The sequence below is a fragment of the Phalacrocorax aristotelis genome, chromosome 8 (genome assembly GCF_949628215.1).
Source record: "Phalacrocorax aristotelis chromosome 8, bGulAri2.1, whole genome shotgun sequence".
In the NCBI taxonomy this organism is placed as follows: domain Eukaryota; kingdom Metazoa; phylum Chordata; class Aves; order Suliformes; family Phalacrocoracidae; genus Phalacrocorax; species Phalacrocorax aristotelis.
In genome coordinates, this window is record NC_134283.1 from 22461725 (window position 1) to 22480681 (window position 18957).

Consider the following 18957-nt stretch of genomic DNA (forward strand, 5'->3'; position numbering starts at 1 on the left):
AACAACTTCTCAAGGTCAGGGCAATGCTAGCAAATCCTTGTCCTTCCTTTTCTCTGGTTTCCATTTCCAAGGAGTCAGCTCCGATGTGTTTGCAATGTAACTTACAGCTAAGCTGTGGTGGGGAGGATGCAGTAAAAAGCAAGGACTTTGTCCTTTGGTAGCCACCTGGCCTTATGTCACAGCTGCTTCTGCTGACATATCATGGGTATTTGCAAAAATAAATTAAACCAAATTTGAGACGCACTCGGAAAGTCAGAGTTGCGTAACAGCTTGTTTCCCACAGGCTTGGATGGCTGCTCAAAATGTTCATGGTCACATGGCAATTCCAAAATCACTGCCTCTCTCTTTTGTTATTATTTTCATCGGAGAGTTAACTCAATACTGACTGAAGTGACCTACTGCAGCTTCTACTGACAGCAACACCTGAAAAAAACAGCAGCTAATGGTTCACTTTCACAGCAAAGCTTCTGCACAAACCCTGCAAAGCCACCCTGCCCAGAAAGCATTTCCAAGACTACTATCCCTCCATCAGCTTCCTAACCTCTGGAAGCAATTGCTTCCTCCAGTCACTTGTTAGAAGGGTTTGATTATTTCTACAGGGTGCTCTCAGACATCATGGTGATAAGTAGGAAAAGAGCAGCCACTTTTGTCCAGAAAGTCTGTGAGGCAGCAAGGTCCCAGCTTCGGGGGCTTCTCCAGCAGATTTGTGTGACACCACAAGAAGTGTCTCTGTCACCGCTAAAGGTTATGGAGCCATCACTGGAGAAAGGACATGGGAAGTCAGTGGCAGTGGGTTTTTAGATTATACATTTGATAAAGAGGAGAAAATACCTACTATCATTTGAGGTAAAGACACCCATATGTCAGGGGGAAGAGAAAGACGTAAACAAAACTCTAAATGTGAAACTGGTTGTTCCATAAATAATGGAATTAATGGAAAACAGAAGATTGATAATGCTGGCCAAGACAGAAGGGAGAGACTCCCATAGTAGCCCACTTACATTTAGTCCTGGACCAAAATGGGTAGCATTAACATAGCTGTTTAGGAAAGGTTTCCACTCAAGACTTGAGGCCAGAATACACTTCATGTCTCTACCTCACTACATGGAGTACCAGGACTCAGTACTGTGGGCAGCCAGACTTCTGGGCCTCACCTTAATGCACTTCAGGAGCTCAAGGGTGGGCTAACTGAGTTGTGGAGGCACAGTCTGACTGTAATGAAGCCCTGAGACACACTCCAAAATCAGCTCTAATGCACTGCAGGATGCTCTCAATGCTCAGCTAATCAGCTCCCACTCTCTACAGCATTCCTACTGCTCTGACACAATCTCTTGGTCACACATGCTGCTGTCAGCTACAGTGGTGTGAAACTGCAGTTGGGCTGATATTGGTGGCTCTCAGCCTGTATGGGCTACATGACTACAGGAGTAACCACAAAGAGAACACGATCCCCTTCCTTGGGGAGAAAAAGAAAAGTAAAATTAGTTTCACCTATTTTAAAAAAAAAAAAAAAAAAAAAGAAGAGGTTGGGCTTATTTCTAGGGTTTACTCCCAGATGAGAAGGGATTTTGCACTGCTCAGACAGCAGGCATTCTTTGTCTCAGACCATACAAATACTTAGACTCAGAGCTGTAGCTGATTGGAGGTCATGTGGTTTAGCTTGCATAAACAGAAAAGCAAAAAAATTTCTGCACCTATGTGCAATATAACTCAAAAAGCCCATTCAAACCTGCCAGTCTTGTGTCCAGGCTCACAGATGACACTGGAAGGGAGATTCAGATATAGTATAGGTCCAGTTTATATGAAGGGATTGGTATTTCTGTGATTAAACTTGGGCTGCATTTGGCCTCCTTTCCACAGAAGACCGTTTCATTCTTCAGGTCAATATGTGAACTGACAGTGCTCTAACATCCTTTGTTAATCCCCATTCAGTATATGTACGCCCTTACATATAATCATCAACACCTCTGAACACTCTAAGGACACTTATTTAAAGCCCCTGCAGTAGCTCAGTTTTAGGCAGGCTCTTCCTGCCTGTCAGGAACATGCAGTTCAGAAATGCTTTTTGCCACAAGCTCCCCTGCCTCACTAGAAACCTGATGTTTTCTCCCTTTACACATCTGATGCGGGGATCTGCCAAGTGACCTCAATTCAAGGAGGAGGAGGAGGGATGGACCTTCTTAGCTATCACTTACCACTGGCTCAATGGTGAAAATATCATCAGAGAAAAGCATGGAGTCTCCTTGCACCTTTGCCCTCTGATTCTGGAAGGTGTGGGAGAGAAGGGAAAGGCGTTCTCGGAGGGAGGGGTCCACCATGCACTCCTTGAGAAAATAATCTGTCTCATCATCTTCCTGCCTCTGCAGCCTTCGACACAGCCTGCAGCCATGAGGAGAGACAAACCAAGCAGACAATTTAATAAGCAACATATTTGCAGAGACTTCCATGTAAGCACAGGGGCAGCAGTGCACTCAGGGAGGAAGAGCAGCAGCTCAGCAAGGGGCTGACCCCAAGCCTTGGGGTCCCAAATGGATCAGATTATCACTTGTTCGCTAGTATGGCAGGTAGTTTTTCTCCACGTTGATAACCTAAGAAGAGGTTTTTTTGAAAGCTAGCAGCCCTCAAGAGAGCAACCTGGCTCAAAGCCACTGCCACAACTGATGGAGAACCCACCAGCAATTTCAACTGGCTTTTCCTACCATAGAGCAGCTCATGGGAGGCAGATAAAGATCAAGAAGCACCCACTGCAGTGCTTCGCTGGGAAGAGGAGAAGCAGCTGGGTTTCAGCTGCAGGTTACTAGCATTACTCTTTTTTCTTCCCTTTTGGACCTGCAGGGATTAGCAAACACTCTCCTCTCTGTTCACTATACTGCTTTCCACTGGAGGATCGCAGGGCACTTCAAAAGCAAAGTAATGAATTCAGGCATCACACCACTTCAGTGAAGTTAATGGGTTTATATGCCTGAAAACAGAGGCCCTGAGAAAGGAAGGGACTTTGCCTAGCATCTACGAATAAAGAAGTCAGGCCCAGCACTTCTGAACCCCAACCCTTAAGTCTTGAACCACTTTCTCTTTTTCCTTTTTGGCCTTTCCTGCAGAGCTTTGACACAGTTAATCTCTCCCTTACTTGGTAGTTGTAGCAGAAATCACTCTAGTGTTTAAAGATCACAACCAAGAGATGAGAAGGGAGCAGTTGCTTCCTAGCTGGCGTATCGCTGTTGCCCCTTCACGTTCCAGTCCCTGGCCATGAAGAACCAGCAGGTGACAACTGAGGGGATGAGTGGAAGGCTCCATATGCAGCAAATCGAGGCAATGTAGTATATATTGAATAGCAATCATCACCCAGCTAAATTAAAATACAGTTAGAAAGGAAATACAGCCACGGACATTACTAGCTGCCTCGGCAAATGCTGTCACCAGTGTCAAAAATACTTGCCTTGGCTAGTTCCCTGTAGAGTGCAATGGGAAATGTTTCCCATGGCTGACCTACAATGCTGTGCATTGTGAGCAATCCTCACCTCAACCTCTATCAACAGACAGTAATTCCACCATTACATCCCAGAAAGTCCTGCAGAGGGAGACAGAGCAAACCCCTGGATAGACCTTCTAACAACCCAAGTCTTTATGGATCACATCCCAGTACAGAATCCTGCACTGCCTTCTCCCATGAAAAAGTCCTTCCTGCTCCAAGACCTCAGAAGCTTCTCTGACAGCAGGACAGTGGCCTTGCAGCTATGGCCATCCCTAATATTGCAAGTAAGGGAGAACAAAACATCCTGGTTGGCATCTAGGACACAAATCTGCACAAGATCAAACGTAATAGTATAAAAATCAGATTAAGTCTACTGTGGGAAAATGTAGTTGCTTCTGAGGGGAAAGAGGATCACTCAGGGTCCAGTCTGAGACAGGCAGATGGGAAGAGATGATAAAGGAATGGTCCAAGGAAGTACCAAGAGAAGGTCATGCGATTTTCTTTTAATACACTAAGCTTGCACAGGAGTCACATGCTGTGTAATTAAAAATAAAGAACAGTGGAAAACTAGTTTTGACCTTCAAGGCATTTCTGACCTAATTATGTTTAACTTTATTTGCTCATAAGCCCTTAAAAAGTGCTCCAGTTTAAGGCAGTTTCCTGATCAGCTACGGGTTCAGACTAACTCCTATACACCTACATCTATCCAAGTCTGAAAAGTCACACAAGGATTCCCTAAACCACCCAAGCTTTTAAGTGTAATTTCCAATTCAGCCCCCCAGGCTGTAAGTGTTTGTTTGCTGCCTGAAATAAGAATTTCAAAGCTTCGCCAGAGACACCATTTGAGGATCCTGCCCTATCTCTCACCACCATGAAGACACAGGTTGCTGAAGCCCAAATGCACATCCAGGTCCTGCACTGCCCTACCCTTCCTGCAGAACCCTCCATCTCCAAACTCTCCCCAGCCTTTAAGGAAGGGCAAAAATATCTCATTGTGCTGGAAACTAGGACTGTGCAAGGCAATTCAACACCCTAGAGCAGGGTGGCCTCAATTTTCCAGGCCAATGAAGCACTCTACCCTGCACATTGCTGGAAAAGGAGCCTGCCATCTTATCAAAGGTGGAGTGGAAGAAACTGCAGTGACTATCATAAGAGTTATGTTACCTGCAGCTACATTAAGTCCCAGGTAACAAATGCTGACACTTTTCTCAGCCTCATGAACCTTCTGTAGCCCAGGGATCTCTGGACCTCAGTGGTTTGTGCTCCCACAAAACAAATTTGCTATCCAGTCATTGCAATGAACCTTTCCTCCCCAAAACATCATCCTCAGCTGGAGTATGGGTGGAACTGGAATGGGAAGTGCTGCGCTCCATTACTCTGAAGCTCAGTGACACATACTGTGGATAGTTTACTTGTCCTAAACCACTAAAAAGCACCAACTTTTGAATATGACCCTCTGAGGTCATATGTTAGTTTTACCCTTGGGCAGTGTACCTTACTGAAATGAATCTTTCAGACAAACCTCAGCTTCTGCTGATCCTCCTCTTCCTGAGTAACAAAAGCCTTCCACTGGAAGTGGGCTATGATTTCACTCCGATTGTGGATGACGAGGGATCTGTGGTTTGACAGTGTGAGGTAAGTCTTCTCAACTGTCAAGGAGTTCCTGTCTAGCCTGATGTTAACATCTACAGCTGCTCCATAAAGGCTCGTATGAATATCTTCGCCTGGAACAAAGCAAAGGGAAGTCTTTCTTCATCTCATTTGCTGATGGAAGTATAAGGAACAGAGCAAACAACAGGTAACAGAAGAAAGTGTTACAAGTTTTAGCTGCATTAGCCATTCCACAGATCAGTACATTTATCACATCCTGATAGCTGCATGTGTACAGCATGAGGATGCACTGAACACCACTTTAAGAACCTTATTTCTGGGTGTGTTTGTAGAGTTTTATCCCCAAGGTGACAATATTTACAGTGAGATTTTTCAGATGTGCCCAGGTGGCCTTTGGGTTACCATCCCACTCAGGTCACAGAGAATTCTGCATTAAAGTCATTCAGGTGACTCCGTGGAGTCCCACCTCACTCACAGCTCGTCCAAGGTCTCCTGCAGGCACACCATCAGTGTTGTGTCTCTCCTGATCCCTTGTTGCTGACAAGCAAAGATGCCTGGGGCATGTGGGCAGAAAAGGGAGGTTCAGAGGAACAAGGGACAGCCCACGGCAGGAGGGGACACAAAGGAGCACTTCACTGTGTTGTAGAAATTGTGCCCTCACTTGCTGTGGGTTTGTGAAGATATGTCAAAACAAGACTGGTGGGGCATGGCCCACAGCAACCTGCCCATGCCAGCCCTGCAAGCCCATTTCTTCAGCCTGGACTCTGTTGCCTATGCCTGAGTGTGCAAATCGACACAGTATTTGCAAATCATTAAATGACCAGAGGAGGGATATCTTTGCTTTCTACCTCAGACTGAGCTGAAGAGGAGAGAGCCCCTGGCTGTGCACACCAACTGGTTAATGATTGGAGCCTTGTTGAAGTACCTGCCAGCATTTCACCCTCCAAACAGACTCCCACCAAAGGCTCTATCACTTCGAGAGCTTTCAAACTTTCATTCTTCCCAACCAAGTAACTTGTGGGAGTCAACTGACCTCAAACTTCAGCACCAAGCCCATTCTTCCCCTTGTGGGTGAGTGTTTCCCAGGTGACATGCAAACAGTGAACATCAGCCATGCTCTCTAGAAACAGCATTTCTATGGAGTGGTGCTTAAAGCCTCAGAGCCAGCCCCAACTGACAAGTGCAGCAACGCAGCCATATTGTGGAGAGCATCCCTGTGCAAAGGCAGAGCCTTCTCCTCACTGTTACAGCAAGGCAGCCAGTGGACGGACCTGCCTTTAAAAGGCTACCATGCAACAACACAAAGAGAGAGCTGGGTGCATGCTGGATGGACTCCTTAAATCCAAAGCCAGACAACACAGAAGAATCACATTCCTTCTGGGAAGAGGGCTAGGGAACAAAGCAAGACTCACCCTTAAAATAGAAGATCTCTACAGTCATTCATTCATCTCTACACAGAGTATTCAGCCTGCATGCCTATATAACCCTCAGTTTCTTTGCTCTTAAGGAAATCTAGAGTGGTAGGGATTTGTGGCCAGAGATGAGTTACGTTGTGAATAAAAAGAGTAATGTTTCCAATGACTGGACAACCTGCTTCCTATAATGGACACTTTAGCATATAAAAATAACTGACGTTCACAAGAGTTAGAGGTGGGTACACTTTATAAGCATTACCTTTCCCCTCCACTGAATCCTTGGCATACACTGGCAAGCAGAGGAGCCAGGACCCAAGCAATGGGCGATATGCACAGCACTTCGAGCACGCACAACCCAGGTTTATGGAAACATGAGCTAATGCTCTACAATGATCAAAATGACAAACTACTACAAAATAAAAACCCTGAAAACTACCATCATCTCACTGTCTAAACCCATGGCCATGTGGGTCTTGAAATACTGGGTTAAGTTCTGATTTCAAAAAGCAAGCTGAAGCATTTGAAATTAAATAGAGAAGGGCAGAAAGTACAATTAAAAGTATGGAACAGCTTCTATATGAAAACTGAATAGGATTCCTCAACCTAGAAATCATATAGTAGATAGATGGGAGAGGTTTGTAAAAGCATGAATGGCCTAGGAAATGTAAATAAGGAAAAATTTGTCACGATTTGTCATAAACCAGGAACCCAAGGGCCTGAAATAACATTATTAGTCAGAAATTACACAAAAGTAGTAATACTCTTCCAGGGAACATTCCTTTGGAACATGCTGCCATAGGAGGCTGTAGAGGCTAACAGCTGTAAATCCAGAGAGCAACTGGACAAATTCTTGGAAGATAAATCCATCAGAAACTATTAAACAACGACAACAATAAAGCCTGACAATAAAGCCTCCAGCACAGAAAAATGCTATCTCCAGAGCCCACCAGGGAGAAAAAGCATATGTGCTGCCTGTTTCTACATGCTTTGCTAAACGTCCCCTATCGCTGCTCTCCTGTACAAGAGTTGGGGATGTAGCCACCCTTATGGTCCTGGCTGCAAGCACTGAGGACTCTTTTGAAGGCTGGAGGGTTTGCCAGAGCACCTTCTACCACAAAGAGAAGTATTTGGCATAATGCTGAATCTAAAAACCCAGAAATCACTCCGTACAGTAGAGTGCAGGTGCCAATGAGTTGGGAAGAAGCCGCAGATCTGTCTACCAGGCAGATGAACTGACACAGAGAGTGGAGCTGTCAGGGTTGGCCAAGGGCAGCTGCAGACTTCATGCCTCAGGTGTCAAATTAGATGTGACATTTCATTTAAGACTCTTGGTTGCTTAATATATAAGTTAAAAAAAAACCCTCTCTGTACTGTAACAGTGATGTAGCACTAGGCATTGCACTTGACAAGGTAATGTCTGTGGTGTGCAGTTTGGGATGCTTTGCTGCCACAAAAGCACGTTTACTGAATTTAGATGTATCTGCTCTATCATTATTTACACAACATGATCATATTACAGGCTGTCAGTTCTCTCATTCTCACATATTTTTGATACATTTCCTACAGATGGCAGGACACAGCTTTCATTCTGTATCCCAAACAAAGCAATGCCTGAACTTGAAATTAAAAGCTAGACTTTTTTTACAGCAGTAGAGCAGATGCTTTGGGTTGTGCACTCCTGAACGGTGCCCTTTGACACAGCAGAAACCCCTGTGTTTTATTCCAGCATTCATCTGTATGACTTTTGACATAGGTATCTTGGCACATCATGATAACTCTTCACTATCTTGAAGTAAGATACCTAACATCGGGTCATCCTCTGTGGGGCCTGTTGTGCAGGAAAGAAAAAAAAGGGAATTTACAGAAGAGCTAAGACATCCTTCTGTGTTCTTCTAATACTACGTGATAATTCTGGTGCAAGAGGGAATAGTTCTCAGAGCAGTACAAATTATTCCTAAAGAGAAAGACAAATTTTGTTTAGCGTGAAAGTGTAGCTCAATGAATGGATGAGCAAACCCTTGAACAAGATTTCAAAACAAATTTCAGGTTTCATGAAGAATGCTTTCCTAGTATTCACCAGCTAGTACTTTTCTTCAATGACTGATGCTCTAAATATTGTGAAGCTGGTAGCCAGATTGACTAGACTGAATAGAAACAAAACAGTACCCTGCTGCATCTTGTCCTCACTGAGACATATTATTCCTTTATTCCTGTCACTTCTTATCTGAATTTGGATTTTAAATCTTTTTAGGAGTGCATGGCAGTCAAATTCGGAATATTTGGATAGCACTGAAAGCAAGTTTAATTTCATTTGCCCAGTTTGTCAGAAGGCTGTGCCTTGCTCTCATATTTTCTATGAATGCAGCTGAAGAGAGACAGGCCCTGCTGCTTTTTCACTGAAAATAAAAGCAAGCAATGAAAGCAGAGCACTTCACTCAAAAGGCTGTTTTGTACCTCCATGTCAATCTGCAACAAGGAATACTTTGCTCTTGCTACTATCATACCCAACTGCCTCACCATTGCTATTACCACTTCACCACTGAAGAAGCGAGTCACTTCACCAGGCTAAGTGATCTCTAGACAGCTAAAGAAGTCACCTACAGCTGGATCCAGCTTCCCCACCATATGCTTTTTGCTGCATCTCCCACAGAGCTACCACTAGATCAGAGCCAGGAGCATTGCTCCGAGCTGTTTGGCTGTCAGGAAGCTAATTGCATCACCTATGAGGTGTGCTGGTCTCTGCCGGCCTGAGAAAGGCCATCTGTCAGCCCTCACACTTGCATTTCCAGCGCTAGAGCAAAATGCAGAGCAGTGACAGTCATTTTTAACTATTTCTCTGAGGCAGTGCTCATGAGCGATCTTCAGTGTTAAATCATCATGTTATTTACTCCAGCCCTAAGAGCAGCTTGTTCTAAACCTCACCACTAAATAACTGCTTCTGCTAACATGGGTGTTCCTAAAGAGTCATTTCCAGGCTATAAGAAAGCTCAAAGCATCCTAATCATTATTGTTGCCAGAGCTATTACTGTTAATGGCCAGAAGTCCCCTGCATAGCCTAGGTCTCAGCAAAGCATCCACTGAGCCCATGCAGCACATCGCAAGAAGGGGGTCTCTACCCCAAACACCGTGCATAAGACAACAGATGGGGACAGAATGGAGGATGGAAGGCAACGACTAGCCAACAACAGTATACGGGACAGGTTGCAGGCTCTTCAGACAGCTCTCTTGCACATTAAAAGTCATCTCATTGGCAATCAAATAGGCTCCTCATTGTGCATCCATCTGTGATGAGGCACCCAAAGTACTCCCCATTATCTTCTCTGCACCATGCTTCAGAAGACCTGTTTGCCTTGTTATAGGATGAAATACTCCAGCACCGGCATATCTGGGAGCCAGCATGGAGGGTTTTTGTTCTGCCCAGCATGAAGAAGCCTTGTAGAAAAGGACAATGGTACCATCGGATGATGAAAGACAGTGCTGCTGCATATCTGGGATGCTACAGGCTATTTTTAATCATTATTGCTACTACAGTAATGACATGCTGCGATACCTGACTGGCTGAAACATTGCTTTTGGGCCACAGGAAAATGGTGCAGGAACTTTCATTCTGATTGCCTGGCAAAGACATGCCCAGTATACCACTTAATAAATCAATCACCATTCAAGCTGCTCTTCTGCTTCTCAACAGACGCTGATTGATCCACAAGGAAAAAAGACTAATGAATGGTCAGTTCTGCCCTGAAATGCATCCAGAGTTAATGACACTTAAGAACATATTAGTGATTTCCGCTGATGATAGAGTACACAATGTGGGGTCAAAGATGACCTACGAAGAGATGAAAACCATATTCTTCCAGAAATCTTTCATGTGCTAAAACTGGGATATGTGGCATCACATGGAATTCTTATTCTGTGCATACCTGGGGATGAACAAAACAGCCAACAGGAGATTTATAACTTCCAAACACCCCTCTTAGTACACACATCCCAGTATGTGCTTGCAGTGTCAACTCCATGGGTTGCTTTAGCAGGGTTTTTGTCAGGAGGGGTGTTATGTAGTTGTGGAGCTGTCAAGCTGTGCAAAAAAACCTCAAGCACAAATGAAGCACAAACTTGATTCCCCTTCATCTACCATCAAAGTGATGGGCCATCTGTCTTGAAACACAAGGCCCTGGAGAGGGGGCAAAGGCCATACTCTCTTTGCAAGAACTAGGACAACATTATCTAAAACAGTAAAAAAAAAAGTTATTATTAAAAGCAGTTCTAGAAAAAGGGGAACAAAGACAGGAAATAGTCATTACCTATTAGCTGTTTTGACATAAACAAACACTCTGGAGACCAATTAGACTCATCCATCAATCTAATTGATTTAGACTATAAAAGCCTATAACCAGTTGTATACAGTATTAGTTACCAATCTTCGGTCTGTTGCAGCACCGCTACTGTCAAGATGCAAAGTTAACATACAATTGCACAAACTCTTATTTACACCTTTTTTTGCCTACAGTATATGCCCTCCACTCACCTAGTTCCCAGTCACTTTAGAGGGGACATACGAGGACACAAAAGCCAGTCAGAAACCAGCCACACTGCTGGGAATTCTCACAAGCAAAGGAAGAAAAGCACAACCTGCAACCACCACCTGCGACAAGCACAAAGGAAAACCCCTTTGCAAAGTTTTTAAATGCCTGATAGTCCAACGAAAAGCTAGAGAAGCCTCTTGTAAGAGCTACAGTATCAGAGTCTGGCTTACACCTTACAATAACATGGGAAACAAGATCACCTTTATAAACTCACAGAATAAAATAAGTTTCTAAACATCTGCCAGCACTAAATACAAATTGAAAAAACTGCATCAGTGAACTACAGCAAGGCTTCGGAGTCAAGAGAGGCTGCTGCTTAGAAAGCAGAAGATTCTTTGCACTCATAAGAAGCTACAATAAATCTGTCTGGTGTTGAAGGAACAGAGAATTGCATGAAGATGAACAACTACAGAAGTGAACAGCAATGGCACACAGCAGTGGCAATCAGAAGCTCAGGGTCTGTTGCCATGAATTTAACTCAATAGTAACTTAAGACTATTCACGGCAACATCAAAGCCCCTGTAAACACTCACACAAAAATAAGATTAAAACTAGAAGATGGTTTTTGTATTCCCACCCTAGTACCCTGCACAACACAGACAACACAGATAAATATCTAACGAGGTAGTGAGTTTGCTCAGGGAAGTATTGAGCCTCCTCCATTCTGACTAAAGTCAGTACAAATTGAGAGCACTCAGCAGCTTATTTGAGCGATCTCAGGAATGTAAAATGCAACGTAACAAGGGCTAAACCTCAGTTAAACCCTGCTGCCTATCCACACCCATCAGTGGATTTACAAAGAAGAAAAAAAGAGAACGGAAAAGGCTTGATCTAGAGACTAAATCAATAGGATTTTCATTTCATTTTCAAGCAAGGTACTGGAAGCAATTGACTGCAATGCCAGCCTTGCAAGACAGATGACAAGCTGAAAGGGGGTTCTTAAAGGAAAGAGAACAGAGCTACGCAAAGGTGGTTGTGTTCTCAAAAGTCTACGCGAAAACACAGATGAATATCACAGCAAGGCAGTGCTTTTCTCAGATGCTTTATCCTTGCTGAGAAGTTCCGAGGTGCTGGCACATCCATGCTTCAGTCATGTGTTCAGCCTCAAACAGCAATAAACCACCAGGGCTGGGATTTAATGAGTTTCCTGCATGCGCACAGTGATCACTAATGCGCTGCCAAACTCTTGCACGGGTGGCCTTGTTTGCTGAAGTAAGCCAATTCAGCTAAATCCAGCATCAATTTTACCTGAAGAAAGGGATACAGCATCCCAGCATGTTTTCACTCCCAGCTGGCAAACCCATGCTGATCCATGCAGAAGCTCAACAGTCACTAACACAGTCGACAATTTCCCCTGGCCCACTGCAACGCGATGTAGCCTCTACTACAGTTTATCATCACTGTGGCCAAGATGCACAGGCTTTGCTTCTCCTGCTGCCAGTTAAGCACACCCAGTCCTGTAGTTACCCATCATCTTCACCAAACCCAAATGGCTCTAACGAGTCACATCAAACTACCTGTCATTCCATGGGTGACTAAAAAGAGCTCCACGTCAGCTCCCTAATTAGTTGGTTTTAAATATGCCTTAATTTTTCCAGTGATCTCATGCCTTATTTTCCCCATTTGAGATTAACTGCCAGCTTGAGAAAACACTGACACTTAACTCACAGCTCCAGAGGCTTCTGCTGCTGCAGACCAAGGACAGAGGCATCTCAGGGCAGTGGGTCAGGGCATCCTATGCAGGGTAGAAGACCTAGATCCACCTCTGATACTCCCTTGTAACCCTGAGTGTTGCTGCCACACTAACAGTAATTCCCATTCAGTTCTTTGAGGTCTACCCAGGAAATGTTTTATTGTTTTTTTTCCTTCTTACACTGCGCCAAGGAAATCAGATCTATCCTACAAGTGTTCGCACTGACTCAAAGGAAGGGGAAAAATCACAGATCACTCCAGACACCAATATGGCTAGAAGCCATAGGGGCAGTTCACACAGGCAGATACTGGTCAACCCAAACCACACGTCATGGTAGCACTCTGATGCTCCTAGCATGCTGCACTGGAGAAATGTGTTTAGCTCTTCTCTTCTCCTGTGAAGGAATAACCTGAATTTGGCAGAGAGCAAGTTTTGCTCCCCAGGGCTCAGGAGAGGAAACATTACTTCATCCCATTCCTCTGGGGACAGTAACTAACCCAGTAAAGGAAAGCTCAATCTGATTGACAACTATGGAGCTGGAGGCAGATGCTGCCCACATCTTCTACCTGTCCTTGAAGTAATTAATCAAGGAGCTGAGGCCGAGCTCTTTCTTCCTTGCCCTGGGTGTGCAGAGCCACAAAGGATGCTCTGAGCCTGGGTCTGTGATCCACAGCAAACAGGCTGATATTTGCTTTAGAAGAGCTCCTGCTCAGGAACTGTCAACCCTTCCGTAAGTTGTGCAGGAAGTTGAGGGAAAACAGGGTATTAATCTGCCAAATGCCCAGACGGTTCCTCAGTGGGCTTTTAGCATGAGACTGGAGGCTTCCAGCGGACCTAAAATGACTGAGAACTAATCCTGAGCCACATGTTACCTCTTCTTCAGGGGAAGCTGCTTTCTGGGGCTCTGCACTATGGGGAGAGAGGACAGTAATGGAGTAGACACTCCTGCTTGAGGGCTGGCTCTTCTTGGATATGCTGTCTCCTGAAATCCACATATGAGTACTGGCTCTGATCTCTGCCCTCAAAGAGGGTGAGATTCTGCCCCCAGGCTTTTGCTTCTGCATTACAGTCTCACAGAGCCACGAAAGGAAAATGATCTGCATAATTACTCTTATTCCTGACAGCAACAAAAGCATCTCAATATATAGTGTCTGTCAGCCATGCACAAGTTCAGTGAGGCTTTACTAATTACTGAAGTTTCCTGCACTGACAAAGGTATCCCAAGGGATACGGTGACTGATGGCAGAGGACTTTAAGCGTCACACATGACATCTCCTAGACTAGAAGCATGTTGTAGCACCTTGCCACGTCCCATGGACACTGCAGGCACCCACACACAAGAACAGAATCTGGTCTTACACCTTGAAGACCACCCATCATACCACAGTAGGTAATTCCTAGAAACAGGAGGTCTAGTGTGAGTCAGGATATAGGGTGCTCAGAGCAGAGAAGTGATTCTCCTTCCACAATTCCCAGCACCTCTCATCTCTGGCAGCTTCCTTTACTTGCACGGAGCATCTGCCGTAGATTTTATTATTTCTGGGTGCTATGGGACTGGTGAGTTTGTTTTGCACCTCAAGCACAGCTCTGGGAAACTGTCGCACATCTCCTTAAACCACATGTACCTGAGCAAAGCTCACCCTCCCATGCCAAGCTTGTGCTATATTTCAGGTTGCAATGAGCATTATGACTGCAGCAAACTGCATTTGATGTACAAATGGCAGCACTCAGGCCAACCAGCTTGGGCGTCTCACTTCAGAAGAATTTGAGAGCTAAAAGAATATCTATGCTTTATGAATACTGAGTTCGTTGAGACTAGACTTAGCTCCGTAAACTTATTTTCCCCACATTGCATGGCGTGAGCTAAAAGTCACCTGGGGAGGGCCAAGCCACCAACCAGACTATCAAGTGGTCCTGAGTGCAGAACCCTTTCCAAATTGGTATGTGTGCTTGGCATACAGGCTTCAGAAACACCTTCTGATAACATCATCTGATAATAAGGTGATGAATAGGGCTGTGCTGTAGCCCAGAACATCCCAAGTCACCTTCATTTCAGGATGGGCTGGGATTTTTCGCACTCAGACACACACTCATGTGGGAAATGGAGGGGTTTGGACATTTGTTCCTCCTGCACCTGGGGAGGAACAGCCCCATGCACCAGTACAGGTTGGGGGCTGACCTACTGGAAAGTGGCTCTGCTGAGAAGGACCTGGGAGTGCTGGTGGACAAGCAGCTGACCATGAGCCAACAATGTGCCCTTGTGGCCAAGAAGGCCAATGGTATCCATCCTGGGCTGCGTTAAAAGGATTGTGGCCAGCAGATCCAGAGAGGTTATCCTTTCCCTCCACTCTGCCCTAGTGAGACCACATTTGGAGTACTGTGTCCAGTTTTGGGCCCCTCAGTTTAAGAAGGATGTGGAACTCCTTGAGCAAGTCCAGTGGAGAGCTAGCAAGATGATCAGGGGGCCGGAGCATCTCCCTTATGAGGAAAGGCTGAGAGACCTGGGTTTGTTCAGCCTGGAGAAGGGAAGACTGAGAGGGGAATCTTATCAATGCTTATAAATATCTGAAGGGTGGGTGTCAAGAGGATGGGGCTGGACTCTCTTCAGTGGTGCCCAATGACAGGCCAAGGGACAATGGGCACAAGTGGGAACGCAGGAAGTTCCAGCTAAACATGAGAAAAAACTTCTTTCCTGTGAGGGTGCCAGAGCAGTGGAACAGGCTGCCCAGGGAGGTTGTGGAGTCTCCTTCCCTGGAGACATTCAAAACCCGCCTGGACGCGGTCCTGTACCCCCTGCTCTAGTTGTCCCTGCTCAGGCAGGGGGGTTGGACAAGATGACCTCCAGAGGTCACTTCCAACCCCTACTATTCTGTGATATGAAGTGCTGAAGGTCAAATTTTCATTGTTAATCATCATGCTTTTAGCAGCAAAGACAATTTCTTCACACTCATCTGTAAAGTCTGTAGCAACAGGACTATGATCACATGTACAGTCTATCCAGGGTCAGTATCTGTATTCCTACGCAGGACAGTCTTAAGGATGCACAATTTAAATCAGTCAATAGGCAAAGGGAAAATTGTGACTTATTTACATCAAAGAGCTCTGTGTTTGCTTAAGCAATGCTAGAGACAGATTTGACCCAACGTCAGCAAAAATTAAACCACCATAACATGCACCTGATCCTGTGTAAGTCACACTAACAACAGCATGACTCAGTGAGAACTACTGCCACTTGTGAGTTAAGCAAGTCAATACAGACACACAGAAAAGCACAGAAAATGCCTCCCAACATCCTAAGCTGCTATTTTGCTCTTAGCACTTCTGTTTTGTAACAAACAGTCTCTGTTCTGAAAGAGCAACGCAGCTGCTTTTTGTATGCGAGTCACAGGGAGTCTGACTTAGCGTAGGACAAACTAGCCAGAGCTTGCCACATGAGGTTGGGTAATATTGTCTGGTGCCCTGCATTACACCTGCAATAAGCAGCTTTTAAGACTGACTGATTAAATGTTTCAGTTTCACTTTAGCAATTAATCTCAGCAGCCTTTTACTTGTTTGTATGCTTCAAAGCTAGAGAGATAATCTGTTAATTATTCCCTTGCTCTCCTTATCAATCTGTGGTTTATTTAAAAAAAAACAAACTGCAGTGCTGTACTGACAGGCAGGAATGAATCCTGGGTTCATCTCCCTGGTAGCTACACATATTCCTGGGAGGCAGCCCATCTCAGAGCCAGCAGATAGTTTGATCTCTGTGGCCAATCCATGCAAATCGCTTCTGCAAAGATTAACCGTGGAGGAACCAGGTGTTACAGTAAGAACAAGACATATTTCAAAGCAAGCCATGAAGATCCCAGCCCTAATAATTCACTCAGTCTTTTCAGCTGCAAAGTATAATCCCTATAGCCCTGATCTTTAGTGTTACTTTTGATTTACCCAAGAGAAAGATCTACCCCTCTGAATTTTATCCTACAGACTCTCTTCACGCATACAAATGAAGCACTTTTTTGTGCTTCTTTATCTGAAATGTCAGTAGTTCTTTCAAGAAAGTGTTATGCAAACCAGTGAGCTTCTCTGAGTGAGCATAAACCGTTCTGTGAATGTCATTAACTGACAAATGTTAAACAAAGCTATGATAACTCATAAGGCTACAAAGAGCATTTGGAAGCTACAGGAGTATTTTTATAACTTCTACAAACTCAAGCCAATTAAAATGCTCATTGCTGGGCTAAAGCATCACAGTATCACCTAGGTTTGGACATAATGCTTCCCAGGACTGATGTTCAGGAACGGGGCAAAACAAACCTTTCTTTCAGGCAAGAGAAAATGCACACCAAATGCATTCACGCAATGGAGAAAGCATCTCATTCAGCATCACAAGACACCTCTGCTGAACCACGACAGACAGAGCATTTTAACGTCACGCATTCTTCTTGAGTCTTCCCCGCTTAAAGTGACTTATAAAGCTGACAGTATTTCTGTAGCCTGATCTTGGCTTCTCATACTCTAGTATCAATTTTACACCTATCTCAGGAGGCAGTGAACACTTCCTGCCAAATCCCAAGAGCCCCTCAAGTCCTGGCTACTTTAGTCCTGATGTTATAAAGTGTGGGATGTAGATGGGTAGAACACAACATAGAAAAAAAGGGTCTGAGGCAAGACAACAGAGAAGCACAAATGTGAGAGAGGCGTGTAAGAGACAGTGGACATTGGAGAGAGTCTGACAGAGACATGTACTTCCCATGTTACACTTCAAACATTGCATTGTCTAGGAATAAAACTTCACAGGTGCATATGCACAGTGCCATGAAGACTTAATACTTCTTCCACTCAGCAACTCCCAGCAAAACAGGATTCCAAAATCTCATTCCTCTTTGATGGGATATACTCAACAATCCCCTAATCACCAACTATTTTTCATTTCTGAGGTAAAGGTGGGACAGGAAAGGTACACCTGGAGAGGGAATTAAGGTGGCTGGGACAATGGGGAATGATGGTAGATGACTGTCATGGGGAGGTGCTGGGGGGAGAACACCTTGCTGACACCAGGGTCCCCCAGTGATGGACCAGCACACAGGACATACAGGACAAAGACAGATTCAGCCTTTGCCCCTTACCTGCTCATTTCTAAGCACTGAAACATGCAGAGGTTTTGAAAGAAAAGGTTTTAGAAGTTATTTGCCAAGCAAGCTTACCATTTTTCAGCTTAGGAAGGGCTCCGTTTTGAAGGATGCAGTGAGTGTGCACCACACACTGCCCAGCACTTACCTGTGTCATAGTGAACTATCAGGGATCTCAAATGATCTCCTGTCTTCAGTGGGTGAAAATCCACTGTTACTTGCATGGTGTCACCAATCCCAAGAGTCCCAATGGAGGGATCAACAGAGAAAGGGCTGCAACACAGAAGATATCAGGACCGTTGTGTGAGATTTGGGGATTATATTCCTTTGGCAGCCTAGTTCACTTCAGCTCACTTATGCAAGCAAGGAGTAAACAAACCACAGTCAGCAGAAGAAAAACACTACATACAGGATCAGAAACAGAGCTACTGACTCTCAATCCTGAAGAGACCCAGTCCTCAGGAGATCCTATGGTATAAAACAGCCTCGTCTCACCCATACGCTGCATCCAGTTCTCTGCAGTGAGGCTCAAGAGTCCAACTGCTAGCAATACAACCAGAGCGTCGATTTTGAAGAGCACAGAGATGGTAACAATTATTTGCATGCACAACCTGACACTGTCTTCCTCTGGAATCAGTCTTTTCCTGCTACCTATAAACCTCACCCCAAGAGACAGAAATGTCAAGGCAATACCTGTTGCTATGAGATTACAGCCTAGAAATCAGACGGGGAGAATAAAAGTTTTTCTTGAAGATCAGAGAATTATTATGGTTTAAATTTGCAGAATTAATTTTTTACCTTGAAAACATTCTTGTTTAGTCTAAGAAAGGGCATGTTTTATCAGCATTTCAATGAAAGCTGCTCTAAGAAGAAAAGGAACAATCAGAAAAATCTGAATGAGTACAAATGCAGACTGGAGTGATACCATGACATGGAAACAAGACACAAAATAAGTATCTCATTTACAGCCTGAATGATTAAATCCCTAGCTAAATGGAGTGCCATTAACAGGAGCATATCAAGGTAAGTTTAACACGAGGTTTTCTCTGTATTCACAAGCAATCCAATC

At 44.6% G+C, this 18957-nt stretch overlaps 1 protein-coding gene across 1 annotated transcript in view; it reads right to left on the reverse strand.

Moving 5' to 3' along the window:
- Nucleotides 1–18957, reverse strand: part of HYDIN (HYDIN axonemal central pair apparatus protein) — a 149189-nt gene that overhangs the window by 109852 nt on the left and 20380 nt on the right. Inside the window, exons 6-8 of the mRNA XM_075101795.1 lie at nucleotides 18037–18161; nucleotides 4995–5196; nucleotides 2196–2379 (exon numbers count right to left, since the gene is read on the reverse strand). Of these exons, the coding sequence (XP_074957896.1) occupies nucleotides 2196–2379; nucleotides 4995–5196; nucleotides 18037–18161 (511 nt within the window). The remainder of the gene's footprint in view (nucleotides 1–2195; nucleotides 2380–4994; nucleotides 5197–18036; nucleotides 18162–18957) is intronic.